The 20,545-nt window shown below is 43.1% G+C and overlaps 1 protein-coding gene across 1 annotated transcript in view; it reads right to left on the minus strand.

The window, feature by feature from the left end:
* The window catches only part of TBC1D4 (TBC1 domain family member 4), a 121,457-nt gene extending 105,471 nt beyond the window's left edge, over positions 1 to 15,986 (minus strand). Inside the window, exon 1 of the mRNA XM_054056911.1 lies at positions 15,425 to 15,986. Coding sequence (XP_053912886.1) covers positions 15,425 to 15,904 — 480 coding nt within the window. The 5' untranslated portion in view covers positions 15,905 to 15,986. The remainder of the gene's footprint in view (positions 1 to 15,424) is intronic.
* Between the last annotated feature and the right edge of the window lie 4,559 nt (positions 15,987 to 20,545).

Below are 20,545 nucleotides of genomic sequence, written 5' to 3' on the forward strand. Positions count from 1 at the left end.
TGGCAGCTAACCATGCCTGGTGTTAGAAAAAACACGATTCAAGAAGTGGAAGGAATATATTTGTCAAAGTCACTTGTTAATTACTCAGGAGCCCAATTATGATGGAGGACACCAGAAGCATCATTTTCCTCCAAGCTGCCACTAGTTGTTCCTCCAGCAGACCACAATGGAAGTGTTACAGTTCCCTGATGGAGAAGGGGAATTTCTCCCTCTTTTCCCCTTAACTTTAACCTAGACTGCCATATGATCTTGGAAATGACAGCCTGAAATTTTGTGATACATGGTTTCATGTCCTCATCAACTTGTCAGCTTCTTTAAGATTAGCAAAAGAACCAAGGGCTTGTTAAAAACTCTAGTTTCTCACCCTTGCCAGAACGCACCAGGGCAGAGCCTTAAGAGTTATTCTTGATGCTCGGGCTTGAATCTGCTTGCTTGGAAAAAAGCATTTAGGAGCTGGGAAGCAAAGGCACTATTAAGGAAGGTAAAAGCCCTCATAATCTTACAATCTAATTTTAGATAGTATCTTGTATTTGATTGATATATTTGATTGATAATTAGCACAATGCCTTTCTTAAGAAGTTAAACATGCTTAAAAAAATAATTACTAACAACTAATCTCTCAAAAAAAAAGCTTCCAATACAGAGGATGCTCAAAGACCACAAACTGAACACAAATTTTTGAAAGGATTATTTTTACATGGTTGCAAGGAAAACTCACATAAAACACATTTAGACCTCATTAGGTACACAGAAAATCAGCAGTGACCTACAATAGCAGCCCTGAACTACATTAGGAAGCAGAGAAGTAATACTTTGGATTTTCAAGTAAATGGACTTTCAAGGACAGATATTAACTTCATAATTTGACATACGAACTATAACTTTTACTAGAGTGAAAGTGTCCTCTGCTACTATTACTAGTGGATTCACAGAGAAGAATAAATTAGAAATTGATAATTATGTCAATGTCATTAATATGTTTGAACACCTGAAAACTTCAGGCACTAGAAAATGCTGTTGAACCAATTAAATGTTCCAGAGATTAAAATGCACTTATCTGGAGTGTACTTTTTCACAGCAGTTCTTATCTGGTTCAAGTTTACTTTGCTCTTAACCAGGCAATCCACCAGCTGGAGCAGCAGCCATGCAATACCAAGTATCCTTCAGCAGCAATCTGTCTCAGCCTCAGCTATAAATGACTCAGCTGTTCAGGTTACGCTCCAGGGGTTACTTTGCTAATATTAAAGCCTTTTACTATACAGCACAGCATCTTTTCCCTCCGTAATAAGGGCTGGGGTTTGTTGGGTTTTGGTTTGGGTTTTTTTTGGGTTTTTTTTACTACTCCCACCTTGTTTCAGAAACGTGATACGACTGCCTTGGTCACCCAGGAAGCAAACTTTCACTTCTCATCAGCCCTACACAGTCTCAAATTAAAAATAAGCATGTGTCAGGTTGCGCGTTTTAAAAAAGGTCATGAAGACAAAAACAAACTTCAAATGTAAAGGAATTTTGAGCCAGGAAAAACATTAGAATAGCCGTATTAAAATGGAAATAATTGTCATGCATTCTTATTTTTACATAAATTTTCTATTCAAATTTTTATTCAATGAACATCAGTTAACAGAACATACACTAAAAAAATAGTTTAAAGGCAAAAAAAAAATAATAAAAGAAAAAAAGGAGAGATAGGAGTTAGTCCTGGTGATATTTCTAAAATGTAAAACTTGGAACTAGAAATATGAAAAGGAATGAAGTTAAATTTTTATAATCTTGATAGCCATATCTGAAAAGCTCAGCTCCTAGCAACATGTTTCTAGAATCCTAGAATGGTTTGGATTGGAAAGGACCTTAAAGATCACCCAGTTCCAATACCTTGGGGACAACCTCCCACTGGATCAGGTTGCTCAAAGCCCCATCCAACTCGGCCTTCAACACCTGCAGGGATGGGGAACCCACAGCTTCTCTGTGCAACCCATACCAGTGCCTCATCATCCTCACAGGAAAACATTTCTTCCTAATAACTAATCGAAATCTCCCCTCTTTCAGCTTAAAACTATTATCCCTCGTCCAATGCATGAATGCCTTTTTATCTTTAAAGCTTTCAGTGGAAGTCAGCGGGTTTCTAGGAAGCAGTGGGGAGAAAGGGATTATTATCTTTTCTTCCTATGGTTAGAATCGTGACTTTATATGGTTAACAGTACTGCATGCAGTACAGACAACTCCTGCATAAAACTGATTACAATCCCGGATTGAGACAATTTCACGGAGCAGAGAAAAACAGAAGAGCAAGAGACATGACATGAGAAAATAATAAAAAGTATCCTTTTATACAGATATCGTAAAAAGACAGGAAAAGCCTGCAAATGTGAAAAATTACGCATCTGTTGACAAGCTGTAAGAGATCTTACAGTGATCTGTGTTCTTTATATTTGCGTGGGCAGCTCTGATTCCCCATTAGCTTCATGCCGCAGTTCCTAACCCTGACTTCACTGTGGTCATTCTCATGAAACAACCAGAGAAAACATCCCTTTAAGAACTGAGCTCCCCTGGCTGAACGCTCCTGGTGCGTACAACAACAAGGTCAGCAAACCCATGCGCCAACAAAAACGGTTACGTTTTCTTGGGTCTCTGCACGGCTCCAAATGACAGTAGCACCACATACCGAATCTGAATTAGAAACCTGTCACATCCTCACGTATCTGCTTATTCAGTTGAGCTGAAAGATATTTTGACATTTTAATAGGAACAGTACTAGCAGAAACAAGAAACTTAAAGACTGTTATTTTAATGAGATAGTAATAGCAAGGGACTGCTGTATTTGACAGTAGGATGAGATTTACGGCATTATTAAAACCAAAACATGCTACAGACTCATAAAGCAATAGAGTCTTCTAGCAGCTGGTGATCCTACAGGAAAACAGAGTGCAATTTGGGCAGAACGACCTGTGTGACTTGGTTCCTATTTAATAGCAGGACTCTCTGGACAGAGTCTTAAGTTGTGAACAACAATCCCTGAAACCAACCCAAAGCAATTAAGCCCGGGATGAAAGCATGAAGCAGACCCTGCATAGCTTCACGCAGGGCACTTGTGGGTACATAACACCAGCCTTTCTAGGAGCAGTGATCCATTACAATTTAGGTACACTGCTCCCTGTGACACAGCTGGGGAGCCCACGTGGCAGCAGTACAATCAAATGAATTAAGTGACCTCTGTAACACAACACCAGGAAGCCTACTCTTTATTCCCAACAAACTGGCCCAGTACAGGCTTGAAAGGAAGTATTTTCTATATGTTACAGAGGAAATAGACTTAAATAATTTATAACTGATTAGCAGAAGTCTACCGTACAGAAACAATATTTGAAATTTCTGTAAAAAAACCTCAGGTGATCCTAAGTTTAAACCTTACATCCTATCTTGTATTACTCAAAATCAGCAATCCTACTCAAAAGCATGACAAAAATGCAAGCACGCTTCAAAGGATTATGTAAAAGGCTAAAATACATAACAGAGCTGAGCATTTTACTAGCGTGTTTTTATCTTATTATCATAGAATCATAAATGGTTTGGGTCAAAAGGGACCTTAAAGATCATCCAGTTCCAACCCCCCTACTACAGACAAGGACACCTTCTGCTGGATCAGGTTGCTCAAAGCCCCATCCAACCTGGCCTTCAACACCTCCAGGGATAGGGCATCCATGACTTCTCTGGACAACCAGTGTCATATCCTCCCAATACCTACTCTATCTCTACTCTCTTTCAGCTTAAAACTGTTGCTCCTCATCCTATCCCTGCACTCCCTGATAAAGACTCGATCCTCAGCTTTCCTGTGGGCTCCCTTTAAGTACGGGAAGGCTGCTAGAAGGTCTTCATAGAGCCTTCTCTTCTCCTCCAGGCTGAACAACATCAACTCTCTCATATGAGAGGTGCCCCAGCCCTCTGATCATCTTCCTGGCCTCCTTTGGACTCGTTCTAACAAAGGCTGACACCTCCATAAGTAACAGAACTCAGCTGAAGCATCCACTCTGCTGTGCTGCATAAATCCAGTATTAACTGTTTCCTCAAAATCTGACTTTTTTATGGTATTCACATGAGATCTTGGAGCAGAAGCAAGTCAAATAGCCTGTCCAATCTGAAAAATTTAAGACTCAGATAAGAAATAAAATGATCCTACTATGCTCAGCTTTCCATTGATGGCATCATTAAAAATGATTGCTGAAGTTTTAACCCATAATTTTCAGTAAACACAGAAAGTTCCCTCTGAAATTTCCATACAACAACAACCAGCAAACGTATGATACTAAGTAAAACGGATTTAAGTGCAAAAATAGTGTGTGAACATACAGAAACAAAATACCTGGTTGCCTAAAGAAACACCAAGCTCACCAACCCAGCAGCTTGGGCTGGTCTCCGCATTTCCTTCACTCCAAACTATCATGCTGTATATTTTAAGGGCATATTGAGTGAAATAAAAAACAACCCCAGCATTCATACAGATTGACTGATGTGCTCTCTCTGTATTTTTCACACTGCCTTCTTCTACAGTCATTTTACAGACACAAGGTCACTATGGAAGAAACACTCATTTTGTAAACTTCACGCCACCCCACTAAACTGCAGATGATATTTTTAGTTCTCCCTTGCACTAAGCAGACAGGGAATCTGTGGCACCATGCCAGGATGTAAACCCACTCCTTCTGAGCTGGTTTTAATCACATTGTCTTGCTCCCACTCTGCTCCTGTGTTTAGGTCAGCAAATTTCCTCAAGGCTAAATCTGAATACATGCACACATATGCCATGGATAATCTGGGTGTGTGTCTTCATGAATAATTCAGATAAAAGTATGATGTGCTGCTCCTACTGAAAGGCCCACTTGATTTCCTCTCTTGGCGAGGTTTGCCAAAAAAAAGTGCTGCTGAAGAGTAGCCAACATCTTGCCTCTATTTATAATGTAGTGGGTTTACAAAAAAAAAGTGGATCCTCTTTACAAATTATTTTGTACCACTCAAGCTTGCAGTCCTGCTGCCCAGAAAATTAACGGATTCTCATGGAGTATGACCACAAAGTCAGACCAGAAGTATTTTCTACAAAAGGGATACTTGTTTAAAATCTTTCTCCATTAAAAAAAAAGTCTTGTAAGCATTTGGTTTAGGTCTATGTACACGAAGAGCACTATTTATGTTATAGGATATGTACATTAAAGCAACATTCCAGCATCTTAAATTATGCTTTTGTTTTGTTTGATTTTTTATTTTTTTTTTTACAATTATATATCAGGAACAATTTTTTTTCCTCTGTGGATGCCCCATACCTGCAGGTGTTCAAGGCCAGGTTGGATGGGGCTTTGTGCAACCTGGTCTACCGGAACATGTCCCTGTCTACAGCTGGGGGGTTGGAACTCGATGACCTTTAGAGTCTCTTCCACCCTAAATCACTCTATGATTCTGTTCTATGATCGTTTGTCAATTTGTATCCTAAAGTGCTTAGACTGCCACAGAAGTCTCATGACACTGAGGGCAGTCCGGTACTTATTCCCATTGCCAAGTACAGCAGCAGGTCACGCACACAATCCCTTCTCTTCTAATCTGCACACTAGCAGGAACAAATTTTTTCACCTTAGACTACGAAAGTCCTAATTTTGTATGCTATGGCCAAGCTGAGGCAGGCAGGAATCAGAGAGCTTTGCATGTGGGTGTCACCCACCCACGGACACCAACCTGAAGGTCACACTAGCTTTCAACACAGGTTTTAGCAGGTGTTTACGTTCTGCTTTCTTTCTACCCTTCCAGCTGAGCAGTCCTAAAGAAAGCAACAGGTTTCTCTCTGGCACATACAGCTCTGTTAAATATGTACTACTCTACTTCTATTTTTATTCAAAACGCCTACCATAGCTTGAGATCAAGTTGTTTAATGAAGCCAAAGCAAGAAAAACTATGAGGAAGCATATAAAAATACGTTCCAACAAGCTGGCATTGCACGTCCTAATCTTTCATTGCTCTGTTACTGAATATTTACTCTAGTACAGAAATATTCAAGAACCCACAGACCGCTGACTGTTCCCAAAGTTCCTGGGACATTGCTCTTTTTTTGTCTGTTTTTTGTTTGGTTTTTTTTTGTTTGTTTGTTTGTTTTAAACGAACGTAACAGGAAACCCATAGCGGCATCATAGAGCAGATAAAATATATTTAGCATCAGCATCTTAAAAAATAAATACTTATTAATCTTGCTAGGAAAAACAAAATTATGAATAGTCTGGATGGCAGTCATTGCTATGCCCCACGGGATAATACTCTGACTTCCTACAGTATGTTTTTTGATGCATCAAGGATCTCTGAACAGTACTGTGCAGATCTGCACGTTCTTGCCAAGAGGAGTAATGAAATAAAACATAACCCCAGCCATTTTAACAGAGCAAGCTGCTTGTTAAGGTTTATCAATGTGCAAAAATGTGCTGCATGACTGAAAAACACTTCAAATAAAGTTGTAACATGAGGGGGAAACCACAGAAGCACTTCTACAGTATTGGTTTTCTCTTATCTATTAGCTTCTGCAAGTCTCACACACACAGGCTTTCAACAGAGGTCTCTCTCATGTTTGCATTTTAAATTAATTTAATCTTTCAGAAAAGTGCCACATGCCAAATACCGTAAAATCTTACTTATTTTCAGTGGCTCCAGAGACACAGAACAAGAAAAACCTTATTATGTTGTCCTTCCAAGTTTCCAGAAAGGATCATTTTTAGATTCCTGCCTAACTCTGAAGAGATAAAATTATAAAAAAGGAAACTATGGATTCCATGACAAAGCAACCAGATTTGAACAGAGATGAAGACAACTCACTATCACAAGTAACTTATAAAGTCAGGAAACGTGGTTTAGTAGATAGCATTCTTCCAAAAAACTAAGTAGAGTTTCTAAACAGATTGAGACCCCATTTAAATATACATATACATACACACACATACTTTTTCCTTTTTTTGCAGTGGTTCTACTTGCCTCTCTTACAAATGATCCTCACTAAAAGAAACAGTAATTAGTTCATGACATCTTTCAGTGGCTCTGAACAGAAAAATAAAATGTAAGACAGGTTATACATGTGCTTACTATATATCATCTACTACGTCCAAACAGCCTTCATGGTTTGACAGCCTTTGAAGTATGTATCCCTGCTTCTTGTTCAACTGATCTAAGTAACTAAAATCACATAGGACAGAAAAGCCATGTTTAAGCAGCTGAAGCCTATGAAATGGTACTAACAGACTCCACTGTTGCTAAGGGGTTCCTTTTTTTTTTTTTCCCCTTCACTCAGATGGGGTCTGCTCAGGGAGCACTGGAAATCCCAGCAGCACCATCCCCTCCAGAAGAGGCTTGAGTAATTAACTTCTTACTGAAAGTCCTAATTCCCTGCAGCAGCAGAGGACAAAGCAGCAGATTTCACTTAGGAGCAGGGTGGCTTTAAGTAGGCTTTGATCCAAACAGCAGGACGTAACACTGTCCACTTCAAGCAGAATAGCTGCTGTGGAGAGGTGGAGGTGAAGGAGAGCAGCTTCAGGCAGTGGCAGGTTTTGTGCTGGTAAAGCACAACTTTGTTCAAAATGAAGACAGACTGGATTATCCAAGATATACAGTTAACTTCTATAAAAAAAAATAAAATTAAGACTCTTGTATGGGCTACAGTGAGCCCTTTAGGGCTAATACATGTGGTTTGGTTGCTTGTTTGGTTTTTTACGTCTTCTGCTTTGGAGTCCTAAATGTACTACTAGAAATTGGCACAGGGAGGAAGTGGATCTGTTAAGAGTGAGTCTAGAAGATGACTATGAAGATGATCAGAGGACTGGAGCACCTCCTACATAAGGACAGGCTGAGAGACTTGGGCTTGTTTAGCCTGGAGAAGACTCCAAGGAGACCTGATAGCAGCGTTCCAGTACTGAAAGGGGACCTACAGGAGGAACCTGGGGAGGGGGTCTTTATCAGGCAGTGTAGATGACCTATCTCTGGAGGTGTTCAAGGCCAGGTTGGATATGGCTTTGAGCAACCTGATCCAGTGGAAGGTGTCCCTGCCCATAGCACAGGGCTGGATCTGGATGGACTTCAAGGTCCCTTCCAGCCCAAACCATTCTATGATTCTATGAACTACTGCTCTACTGCACAAACAGGTTTACCTCTGAACAACGCCAAGAAGAAAACTGAATTATCAGAGTACTCCAAGATCTACAGGACCTCTAAGTATGTTTGTTTGCATGCCTCATTGATCTGCCACTTGTCACCTAGTTAATACATATGGAAAGGGAATAGATAACATATTCACGGATGAAAACATGCATATCCACAACTGATGCATGTTCTCTAGTACCCCAAACAAGTCACAAAACAGGAGGCCACCAACTTCTTGCAACCCTGGGGAAACTACTTCCTCACTTTGTGCTTTCAGCCCTCCTCTGACACTCAGCATTGTCTTTTTACCCTTCTCTTCAGGGCAGATACAGCTGTTCGCGACATGATCATACACCGTCCTCCATTAGTGATGCTCAAATTTGTTTCAGAACCCATGTTTCAGCGTCCATGGAGTATGCATGGACCTGATGTATCTGTTTGCGTCGGAATGGATATTACAGTCTATACAGAACAGAAAAGCACAGATTCTGCTTATGAATTAAGACACTTGACTCCGTTGCCTTAAATTTACTTTCCAGCTGCCCGCAAACACCGCATTATTTAATGACCTCTACAAGACTTACAATACAACTTTTTCTGTCTTTTTAAACAGTAAGTGTCTAAAGGTGCCTCCAGACACTGCAGAACGTGAAGGTAGATAAGGCCACAATTCCCAGTTATATGGGACAAATAATAAAAGCCGAATGGAAATAAACACTTCCCTTTTTTCTTGTCTCTGAACTTGAAACAGTATCTGAAACCACAAAGTAAACAAACCCAAGTGGCAGGGGACGGTTTGTGCCATGAGGGGACCATGCCAATGCAGCTGAAAATCCTGTATGACCTACAGCCTACACAGCAATCTTTGTCATCAGTCTCCAAAATTCTTTGTCGTGTGCATCATTTTACTTCAGAGAAGCTCAAGATGTTTAGGGAGTTTCAAGCAAGCAGAGAAGACAGAAGGAAGAGACTCAAGGAAGGGTGAGCCATGCACATCAAATGCTAAACTCTAGTACCGAGTAGAGACAAGAAGGAGAAAGCTACACTACTGTTCTGCTATGACTGTTTAGAAATTCAATGGTTTTTAGCACTCACTCTTATAAACACTAACTTCAAGTATTTTGGTCTGAGATCTTTACCATCCATAAAAATCAGACTCTCCTTGTTGCCAAGACACACACCAGCCAGCCACACCTTTTGGCTAGTCAGTTTTGATTATTTTTAAAAGTAACTGCCTCTACATTTGAAAAACAGGACAAAGAAACATAGAAACAGAAGAGGAGCTTTGATTTGGTGAATACAATCTCCTTCCTTTGAATAAAATAGCCTTATTATCTGGTCCCTGTATTACCTACAGCCACTCTCAGCGAGTTCACACCATTTCATATATTTATAATTCTATATTTTATTTTGCCTTTCTGAAAATACACCCCTCCATAACATCACTTCTACTCCCCAAATAATAGAGTAGTTTTCAGGAACTCGAAAGGAAAAATGAATTAATTCTTGTTATAAATACAGCAGATATGATAGTATTTAAAACCATACCCTCTTTTCTCTCATAAACATTAATTTGGAATAAAATGGCTACACATCAGCATTCAGAAACAGTTCACAACTGTAATGTTTTTATTATTTCTTGTACTTGAGACATGGCACAAAATTATCCTGGAGACGTTCAAAACTAGAACTTAAAAAGATAGCTTTACAAGCCCAAAATAAGAAGTGCTCTCAATTTCAGAAAATAAAAAAGTGAGAAATCTATCATTAAGGAAAACAAAAATGAAACCCTATTCCCTCAGCTTTTAGTTCCACTTCCCAAATTTTATGTCAGACACTGTTTAAACAACCAAAAAAAAAAATCCATCACCAAAAAAGGGAGCTCAAGACTTTTCATCTGAGGCTGCATAGCCCATGTAGGCTGGAGATAATGAGGTCGCTCACCAAACAATTCTGCATTCATTGCAAGCCTTCAGCTTCCAGGCTTTGTTTTCAGTCATCGTTTTTCAGTTTCTCACCTCATTAATGAAATTCTGACCCCTTAGAGAAAATTTCTTTTGGTCTTGTTTTCTTGATAAAACCAGGACAATCTGTCTTTCTCATGGAAAAAGTGTTACCTCTTTCCTCTGCAGTCCAAATGCGCTCCAGTCAATCTAGCAACAAAGCACTGCATCTCTCCCATTTCCTCCAGAATTCATCAAAACTCAAAGTCCATCTTTCTTATCATCTCTGTTATACCTATTCCAAACAGTTGATGACTCAACCTGTGCCATATTTTAATATGAACTGCAACAACGCTGTACATACTTAATACACCAAGAATTTGATACCATTCAGCCCATACTCACATAAAAATCAAAGCACAAAAGAAATAAGAAGGCGAAGTTCATGAACTTTCTTGCTCAAATGTTTCAAACTCATACTCTTCTATAAGAAACCCTACAGAACATATTACCACAGCATAAAAGCCTCCTTTAAGTAGCTAAGATGCAAGACTTTGTACTGATGATTCTTTTCCAGAATAAACCATTGTACAGCCTTGCTTGAAATAAGGTTATCTAACAGACAATTAACACATCCTTGTACCAATCAAACGTTTTTGTCTTTTAGCCCCGTGCAGCGATGACAGAGCAGGGACCTGGGTTAGGACCAAGCAGCCCCTGGCTCTTGTCTCTGGCCCTCTACTTCTCCAGTTCTTAATACAGCTTTTCATTGACAGCAAAACGCTCTATTGTTTTTTCCTTTGCCTCGAGACAGCCTCGTCTCCCAACGAAGTGGTTACAGCAGAACACCACAGCTACAGATGATACACACAGAAGCTAAACCCTATTGAGGTCTGTGCACCAGAACATATTTCTTTCACAGACAGTCTGGAGTAGTTTTGACACCCCATAATGATATATGTGGATCACTGCTTACAGGGTTTCTAAAAGAAATCCCAGAATCATAGACTTGTTTGAGTTGGAAAGGACCTTAAAGATCATCCAGTTCCAAACCCCTGCTACGGGCAGGGACACATTTCACTGGATCATGCTGCTCAAACCCTCATCCAACCTGGCCTTGAACACCTCCAGGGATGGGGCTTCATGCAATGCATCAAATAAGTTCTTGCTTAACTGGAGGACACAACTATCTTCACTAATAATAATTAATTATAGTATAATTAGGTTTAGGATGCCAGTTCAGGTAAAAAAAAAAAAGAATCCCCAAAAGCAGGCTTATTCATGTTTCAAGAACAAAATGCACAGTCTAGACCAGTACAATAATGGAAAAAAAATTGTGCAGAAAGAGATCAGACCACAAGCTTCTCCCCCAGAGAACACGGAACTCAAGGCAATTGTCAAACAGCATTGATTTGTTTTGCACAACTAAAATCTGATTTTAGAATAAAATCAGTATTTCATGGTAAAAATGTGCTAAAGTTAAGCTTGAAAAGGGTTGTTCCTGGTGGCTGGGAGAAGGGTATGCCTTCTGTATTTATAAACTCTAACTTTTGGTTTAAAAACAAAACCCATCTGTTCCTGGGGTTGTGAAGAAAATCTGCCAAATATAAAACAAGACAATGTTGTCATCTGATGTCTACAAAAGGAATTCATCTGATGTCTACAGAAAGACTCCATGAGAATAAATAATTCTCAAATGACAGCAATACAAGACTCAGATCTCTGGCTGCCATTCAGAAGGCATTAGCCAGCACTAAACAGACCACTACCCTCATCCACTTCAGCTGGTTGCTGCTTTGAAAAGTTATGAGGAGTAGCAAACGCTGTAATAGCTGAGTAAAAAAAGTCAAAAACTTTTGTTCCCATCCTCATCAGCCAGATGGCTCCAAAAGTTTTCATTACCCTTGTAACAGAAGGGCAAAAGAGACACCCCTCACCCCTCCCCCCCCAATAAAAGCATCTTAGCATCCACCCCCATACTGACAGCTGAGCTCTTGGCTTGACCCTATGCCAAAGCACTATTCCAGAACAGGAGTCGACCCACTGACTCCTATTTTTCAGCTCTGCTTACGATTTGCAGGCTTTCAAATAGATCTTTCATACTGCTCAACTTTTTCAGAAATTTTCCTTCAGTCACAGCAAGTCACATTAAAAATGTTATCTTCCAACATGATGTCTTATCTTCCAACATAGCACGTGTCACACTGGCCTTTTATTGATCATCCGCTAAGGAAATTCGCAGGGACTGGCAAAAGTATCACTTCTTTCTGCGTATAAATCCCCTTCCATGGGCACATGAATGCACATGCATCCTAGACCAGGCAACACCGCTGGTGGACAAAGCAGTGGGCTCAAAGCCAAAATTTTCATTCTTAACCACATTTTTTTTTATTTAATGTGCTAGCACTGCCCTCCTGGAAGTCAATTATTATCCTCTCACTTTCATAATTTACATCCATTTTTATGGCTAGCTGTCTTCTAACTCAAAGACCACATGACATCTCGTGTACCCTTCCTTCATTCCAGAATGACTTAGCATGCTTCTGTATTTAATACTGCAAGATGGATAACACCATAGCTTTCTGATCATCTCTGGGTAGCCTGAAGTCAGTAAAACCACTGGAAAGGCTTTCTTCCCCTTCTTGGCCACTCATTGCTACCTTGTGCCTACCTACAACGTACCTGTCTTGACATATACTTTACTAGGGTTGCATAGTAAATCAAATGAGTAAAGCTGTTTGGAAGTAATCCAGTAAAGGTGGGATAAAAACAAGTTTAAAACACCAGTGATTTTCCCAATTCTGTTCACAGTGTGGCTGCACAAACAGTTGTGCTGCTGTGAGGACAGAGCCAAAAGGAAGGAACGAGGGGTCGAGGCTTGAAGAGGACAGGATCACTCCCATCAGTAGCTTTGCCAACTTACATTGGCTGGAAGTGACTATGGCCTAAGACGGAAAATGAGGTCGTCTTAAAATAACAGCTGTGAAAAATACTTTCTCAGCTAATACACACTACAAAGCTCACATAACCAGTATGAAACAGAAGCACATGCCTAAAGATCTTGCAAGCGAGCATTAGTAGCACCTATTTTATTTTAAAAAAAATAAAAATTAAGAGCTTCAAAAGATTTTTCAGAGCTAGCAACCTGCAGCCTGACTTCATCTGCTCAGGACTAGGCTTAAGCACAGACCTACAGTTAGAGACCTGTACAGACTTAGCCAACCAAGCCTCAACAATGAGTAACAAAACTCAGGAGGAGAAAAAAATATCTGCTTTCTGTTCCTTTTGATACCTTAAAAAAACCCTCCTGTTAAATACTCATGAATCACATCACTGGCTGTGCATCTATTACCCTTATTGTAGTTTTTTGTCTGGGAATCATGAGCTGAGTAACTCTCATGTGAGGGACTTATTCTTCATTAATGATAACAAGGCTAAAAAAAAAAACAAATATTGCCAGAACAAGATCGGCATTTTTAAAACAGAACTTGTTCATACAAATAACTTCCTTAATTAGGAAGGCTTTACCTATAGTATCAATTTGATTTAATTTCATGCACAGAAGGACATGTTCCTCCACAGCGAAAGAAAGGAAGGCATATGGATGAAAGGCATAGTCAGACACTGCCTTTCAAATGTAAATGCACACAGTATTTCGCATGTTCAGAAGAGCAACAGGGATCCACTATCTTACAAGCACAAGGTTGTCTTACAAAGTCATGGTACCGAGCAGGCTCTATCCCAGAAATAAATTTGATTCAGCATCTTCTGCCAACAACATGAAACTTGGTTCCTTTCAGTCCATATGGTCACACTCCTAAAAGGACATTTTGGCTCCTCCCTTGCCAGACATGATCCTCTCCATTTCACGCTCCTTCTGCGTGCTCTACCCTGACCCCGAATGCCATTATCCTGGCACAGCACAACCACAGCAGCAGTTGCCAACAAGTTCAGCACAGTTACCTCTATTTAGGATACCTTCTGTCCTATCTTTGATGATGGCTCAAACCACAGCTATGCATGCAACCTAAATCCCTCCAGTGTTATAATCTACGGCACTATGTAGACTCAAATTAAAATTAATATGCTCAGAATTTTTCAGTCGTTTTCTTCAAAAGAAAAAAAAACCCAAAGCCATGGATTCCATGGAACTGTTCAGCAGACCTAAAAAGTCAGCTAAGTGGTTCCACTTTTTCCTAGAAAGGGTCATTGGGCACTGGCAGAGGCTGCCCAGGGAGGTGGTGGAGTCACCATCCCTGGAGGTATTTAAAAGATGGGCAGATGAGGTGCTCAGGGACATGGTTTAGTGGCAGATAGGAATGGTTGGACTCCATGACCCTAGAGGTCTGTTCCAACCTGGGGATTCTATGATTAAAACCCAGCATTTCTAATTGCAAGTATTCTTCCTCCATACCTGCCTGTGAAAACTCAGCAAAGGTATCTTAACTTACTCAACCAAAGGCCTTTTCCTTGCCGTTACCATGCCAAACCAACGATCAAACCTGTGCACCACCCCTCACACGCTCTAAACACGGAGGAGAAGGAACTCTGCGGCACATGCAATGGGTGAGCCGAAGCCTGCTAAAACATCAGGAAAATACAGTCTTACTGTTCTGTCTTTATTTTTTTTCCCTGTTGGCACTTTACCAACAATGTCTCCACCCAAACCCAGGGCTGTTTGCAGCACCACAGCGTGTGCCTGAGCGCAGCCAGGTGTCCTCACCGTGACCCGTGAGCAAAACGGGACCCACCGGCCACCACCGATGGTTTCCACACCACTGAGGGTCTTGAAGCCTTCAAAGCACGATCCCGACATCTCCATTGGGACAGCTGTAAGGACGGTCCAACACCAATCCCGCATCAGTCCCACAGAGCAGACTGTGTGCTGGCCACCGAGTGGGACGCAAGGTGTTCCCAAGGGAAGAGGGACCAGGGAGACACAGAAGGGGCTCCATCTCTCAGCGCCCCCGCAGAGCCTGGTACCCCGGTGCCCCCGGTGCAGGGGGCGATACAGCACCCCACGGCCGCGGGAGGGATGGGGGGTGTCTGTGCACACATCCATCGTTCCGCGGGGTGGGCGGGTGCCTCCGCGGGGACACGGGGGGTGTTTTCCCACGGGGTGGGGGGTGTTCTCCCAGGGGTGCGCACCCGCGGCGGGGAGAGCCCAGCGGGTTCCAGGCGGGCTCCGCGATGGGCGCCGGGGTGTTGGGGTCTGGCAAGCACCGTCCCGCTCGCGAACGCACCGATCCCCCTCTCCCGATTGCGGAGGGCAGCGCCGGGCGAGAAGCAAAGCACCGTCCCGGGCATCCCTCCCTCCGCCCACTCGCCTGGTTGGGGTCGGTGGCTCGGAAGACGTGGCAGGCCATGGGGGAGTCGGGGTTGTCGGGCTGCGCCTTGATCAGGTAGGCGAAGTAGGTGAGGTCGTGGCTGTTGTGGATGAAGCGGGCGATGTGCTGAGCCTTGTGCTCGAAGATGAAGACGGCGGGCGCGGGGCTGCCCGGGCGGGCGGCGGGCGCGGGGCTGGCGCCGGCGGGGACGCAGCGCAGCGTGGGCGACCCCAGCACCAGCAGCACCTCTCGGGCGGGGACCCCGCCGCCCAGCGCCCCGCCGGGCTCCTGCCTCTGCCCGCGCCGCCGGATCTCCGCCACCAGCCAGGGCAGCATGGGCAGCGTGGTCCTCCTGTCCAGGCACGACGAGCCCACGTACCACAGCCTGAAGCGCTTCTCCGCCGGCTGCGGCTCGGGCTGCGGCTCGGGCTCCGGCTCCAGCGGGTGGGAGAGCGCCTCGCCCTCCCCTCGCCGCTCCATGGCCGGTGCCGGGCGCGGAGCTCCGCGGCTGCGCTAAGCGCGCATCCCTCCCTCCCCACGGCCACCAGAAGGACGGCGGAGTCACCCTTCTCCTCCTCCTCTTCTCCACGCCCCGGGGAGGAGCGGGCACCGCGGCCGAGGGGCGGGACGGTACCGCCCCGGGCTCCCGACAAAAACACCACCTGGGCTCCGCGTCCCTGCGGCTCCGCAACGCGACCGGCTGCGGGGGAGAGGAGGAGGAGGAGGAGGTGGTCCCCGAGTGGAGGAAGGTTGCTGAGCGGTGGAGGAGGAGGAGGAGGAGGAGGAGCTGGAAGGGCAGCTCTCTTTGCAAAAGCCCCGAAGCTTTTCCCGAGTTGCAGTTCCAGAGGGACATGTAGTGGGGGGATGCCCCCACCTGAGAGAGTGGGGCTTGTTCAGCCTGGAGGAGAGAAGGCTCAGAGGAGATCTTATAGATAGAGCTTAGAGCGACCTTCCAGTACCTGAAGGGGCCTACAGGGAAGCTGAGGAGGGACTTTTCCCATGGGCACGTAGTGATAGGACGAGGGGGAACGGGTATACACTGGAGAGGGGCAGATTTAGACTAGATAATAGGAAGAATTTCTTCGCCATGAGAGTGGTGAGGCACTGGAACAGGCTGCCCAGGGAGGTTGTGGATGCCCCATCCCTGGAGGTGTTCAAGGCCAGGTTGGATGGGGCCTTGGGCAGCCTGATCTAGTGGGAGGTGTCCCTGCTCATGGCCGGGGAGTTGGAACTAGATGATCTTTAAGGTCCCTTCCAACTCTAACTATTCTGTCATTCTATGCTCCCTGAGGCTGCTCCGTTCTCTCCCCACTCCGGGCAAACAGCAAAGGTGCTGCCGTGCTTTCAGCCAGCGTCTCCCTGCCGAGTCACTGCTGAGTCAGAGTTCCATTAAGACTGGGTTTAAAATATATTTTTTTGTAGATTTCCTGCTAGACCTTTTAAATGTTTGGTCTTGTTTGGTTTTTTTTTTTTTTCACTCAAGAGCGCGAGAACGTCCCTTTTGTCAACGAAAACTCTGCCACCTACTGTAAATGTTAGTAATGAGTCTTCCCTACGCGAGAAATGCCCTGGACAACGCTTTTCCAGTCATCTAGCATTCATACGCATTTTGTAACAGTCAATTTTAGTGGCTGTCCTTGTCCTTACATCCGTAGCACCAGCGGCAGTAATTCCTAGCAACATGGCTATTATGGAAACTGCTTTAACGCTGCCTAGAAAAAAATAGATCTGCAGTTTGTCCTGAAGAAGAGCTGCTCCATGTAATTTGAGACTGCGTGCTAGATTATTTGGGCAGAGAGGGGTCACGCAGCACAGCAGGACACAACCCACAACAGGCTGAACTGACACACAAACACTCATGGTGGCAATATTTTAAGAGTGTTACGAGCTGAGGGGTGCAGAACCAAGGTTGACATCTCCACTCTCAGGACCTTTAGGGCTGTCAGGCTGATTCACAATGAACTGTTGGCATTTCAGTTAATGCTGTTCAGTGAAAGTCTGGTTTTCTAAGGTCAGCATGGTTCCACCAGCTCTTCCTGCTGGAAATCGTCCTGGTCAAGCATTGGAAGAGGCTGCCCAGGGAAGTGGTGGAGTCACCATCCCTGGAGGTGTTAAAAAACTGTGTAGATATGGCACTTTGGAACATGGTTTACTAGGCAGAGTGGTATTGGGCTGACAGCTGGACTTGATCTTAGAGGTCTTTTCCAACCTTAATAACTTTATGATAAACAACTGTGCAAATTTCCTGAGCATTTTGCTCTTCTTCTTCCAAGTTTCATCATCTGGTTGAATGCATTTTGATTATCAGTTGTAATTTTCAGTGTTAACATTCTGACCTGGAAAGACCTCAGATACACCTCCTCCCACTGCATCCTGAAGTGCACTTTTCTTAGAATAGGGCACCTAACGCAAAAAGTCTTATGGAAGCTGGACGCCAGCTTTAATATTTGGTAAAATGGTACAAGTCAAAGCCAGTGTGGAATTGCTTTTCCAGGCTAACCATTTTCATACCCCTTAACATCCAAACTGCATTGTTGTACCGTAGATTTTACAACTGGGGTAGTTAGAATAATAATAGCCATCTTTTTTTATCATAGACCTAAAAATTCTCTTGTCCCTCAGTCTCCACAGTCAACACTAGCCCTTCAGCTGAGAATCTTCCTTGAGATTTTGTGCTCCAGCAATGCAAGGTGACAGCTGGGGAGCTGCTAGGATCCTCCACCAGCACACCTGGGAGAAGACCCATTCGCTTCCTGGCAGCAGTGCTGGCACCGGTTTCATGCTGCACTGAACTGCTCGTTTTCTGCCAGTTCAGTTCTGTGAGCCGCCTCTAATCTATGTGACAGCACTCACACAGACGACGCTGTTGGCACAAAGGAAGCGGGAATAGCTGCTGGAGGGTGAAGAGGGCAGGAAGACTACGCGCTTCTTTCAGGAATGGTTGGTTAGGTGATTTATCTGGAGCGTGAAGCTGCAATTCAGTCACTTTAGCACAAAGATCAATTTAAATTACCAAGGAAGTGAACTGAACACTGGGCTTGCACTTAAAACAGTGGAGAACCCCCCCTCATATATTCTGTTGTAATGATTTTAGATGGGATAATCATGGTATGGTTCTGAAGAAACAGCCTAAGGGGGAGGCTGCAATATACCGAATTGCTGCAGCTGCTTAGAAACAGCATCTCCGAGACTATAGGAACTCTTCGTATTATGTTTGTGTACCTCCTACACAAACCAGGTTGTGGACAAACACTTAAGCTTTTAGGTAGTGTGGCAATACAAATAATTCATTATAGTCAGGAAATTTGAAGACAATCATGTGAATACATTTAAAAAACAGCAAAAAGAGGCAGAAATCTTTTGTAAGTAATCGCAGATCCACTGATGTTCTCACATTGTTCAAACAGAACGAGAAGCCTTTAATTGAAGATGCTACAGAGCAGAGTTTTCAGCTGCTAAGGATGCACTTCAATTTTTACCGATTATTTTGTCAGGTATAACTGCGAGGAACAAAATGTGGAAAATTAATCAGAAGTTCTTAAATTGTTATGTAAAGTTGTTTGCTTTCTTCTTCAGTTGGGTGATTTGCTTAATAGGTCCCTTTGTTGACAAAATTAATCTATATAAATTCTACCACTAATATTTTAACTACCTTCAAATCAAACTCTTAGATGTTAATCCAAAGTTTTCATGCCTTCTTCTCACTTCAGCTTTTTATGTCTTTTTTAATCGATTCTTCATAGTAATCCTTCTTAGCTGTCCATTTCCTTTACCTATTTACTTCATAATTTCTTTCTTATCCTTTAATCTTCCTGCCACTTTTGATCCCTCCCATCTAGTTAATAATGCTTCATTAGAAACTCATTCCTTTAGTTACATAACTTTTCCTCTTGAAGAAGCTCAGTATGAGCCAGCAACGTGTGCTTGCAGCCCAGAAAGCCAACCATAACCTGGGCTGCATCAAAAGAAGCATGACCAGCTGGTCAAGAGAGGGGATTCTGCCCCTGTACTGTGCTCCTGTGTAACCTCACCTGGAGTACTGCGTTCAGTTCTGGGGTTCTCAGCACAAGAAGGACACAGATCTGCTAGAGTGAGTCCAGAGGAGGCCTCAAAGATGATCAGAGAGCTGAAGCACCTCTCATACCAGGACAGGCAGAGAGAGTTGGCCTTGTTTAGCCTAGAGAAGAGAAGGCTCTGCAGAGACTTTTCAGTACCTGCGGGAAAGCTGGCTAGGAGCTCTTTATCAGGGAATGCAGGATAGGACAAGGGGTAATGGTTTTAAGCCAAAAGAGGGGAGATTTAGATTAGGTATTAGGAACACATTTATTTCCTGTGAGGGTGATAAGGCGCTGGCACAGGCTGCCCAGTGAAGTCGTTGGTGCCCCATCCTTGGAAGTGTTCAAGGTCCAGTTGGATGGGGCTTTGAGCAACCTGATCTAATGGAAGGTTCCCTTGCCCGTGGCAGGGGCGTTGGAACTGAATGATCTTTAAGGTCCCCTCCAACCCAAACCATTCTATGAATCTATGAAGTTGTTCCTTTTTTCTCATTTCTTTTCAGTTATAATTTTTACTCACCTTGAAGTTAAACTTCCTAATTTATCTCATCTTGAGCACAGTATTCCTTTGCCCATCACCTCTGACATGCTCATGTAATTTCTCCCCTAGATGTAACAGGGACTAGAGCATCATCCCCTAGTTCTTTGCATAATATAGTTAGGAATTGTCCTCACTTAGAATCTTATAGCTCAGTTAATGGGAATCAGAAACTTTGGGACAAAGAAGAAAGCAACTTTCTATAACTCTTATCCACAGAGGTTTGAAAATATGTGTCTGTTCTTGACAAAAAAGCAGTCTCAGTCCAGGTCATCCCAAATGGAAAGATGTGAAAATGTTGCACCATGCAGAGACATGACAAACAAAGCCCCTGACAAGAGGCTGCAATTTTTTATAAGTTCCTTTTTATTATTATTATTATTATTATTATTATTAGCCAAGCTTCTTGAAACAAACTAAAAAATTCAAAGTAAAAACTATATCGGAAGATCTAAAATGTATTATGCTCAATTATTGCCATATCATGTGCTGCAAAGACATGTTCAGTTGGTCAAATAAAACCGACCA

The sequence above is a fragment of the Cuculus canorus genome, chromosome 1, assembly GCF_017976375.1.
Source record: "Cuculus canorus isolate bCucCan1 chromosome 1, bCucCan1.pri, whole genome shotgun sequence".
NCBI classification, from domain to species: domain Eukaryota; kingdom Metazoa; phylum Chordata; class Aves; order Cuculiformes; family Cuculidae; genus Cuculus; species Cuculus canorus.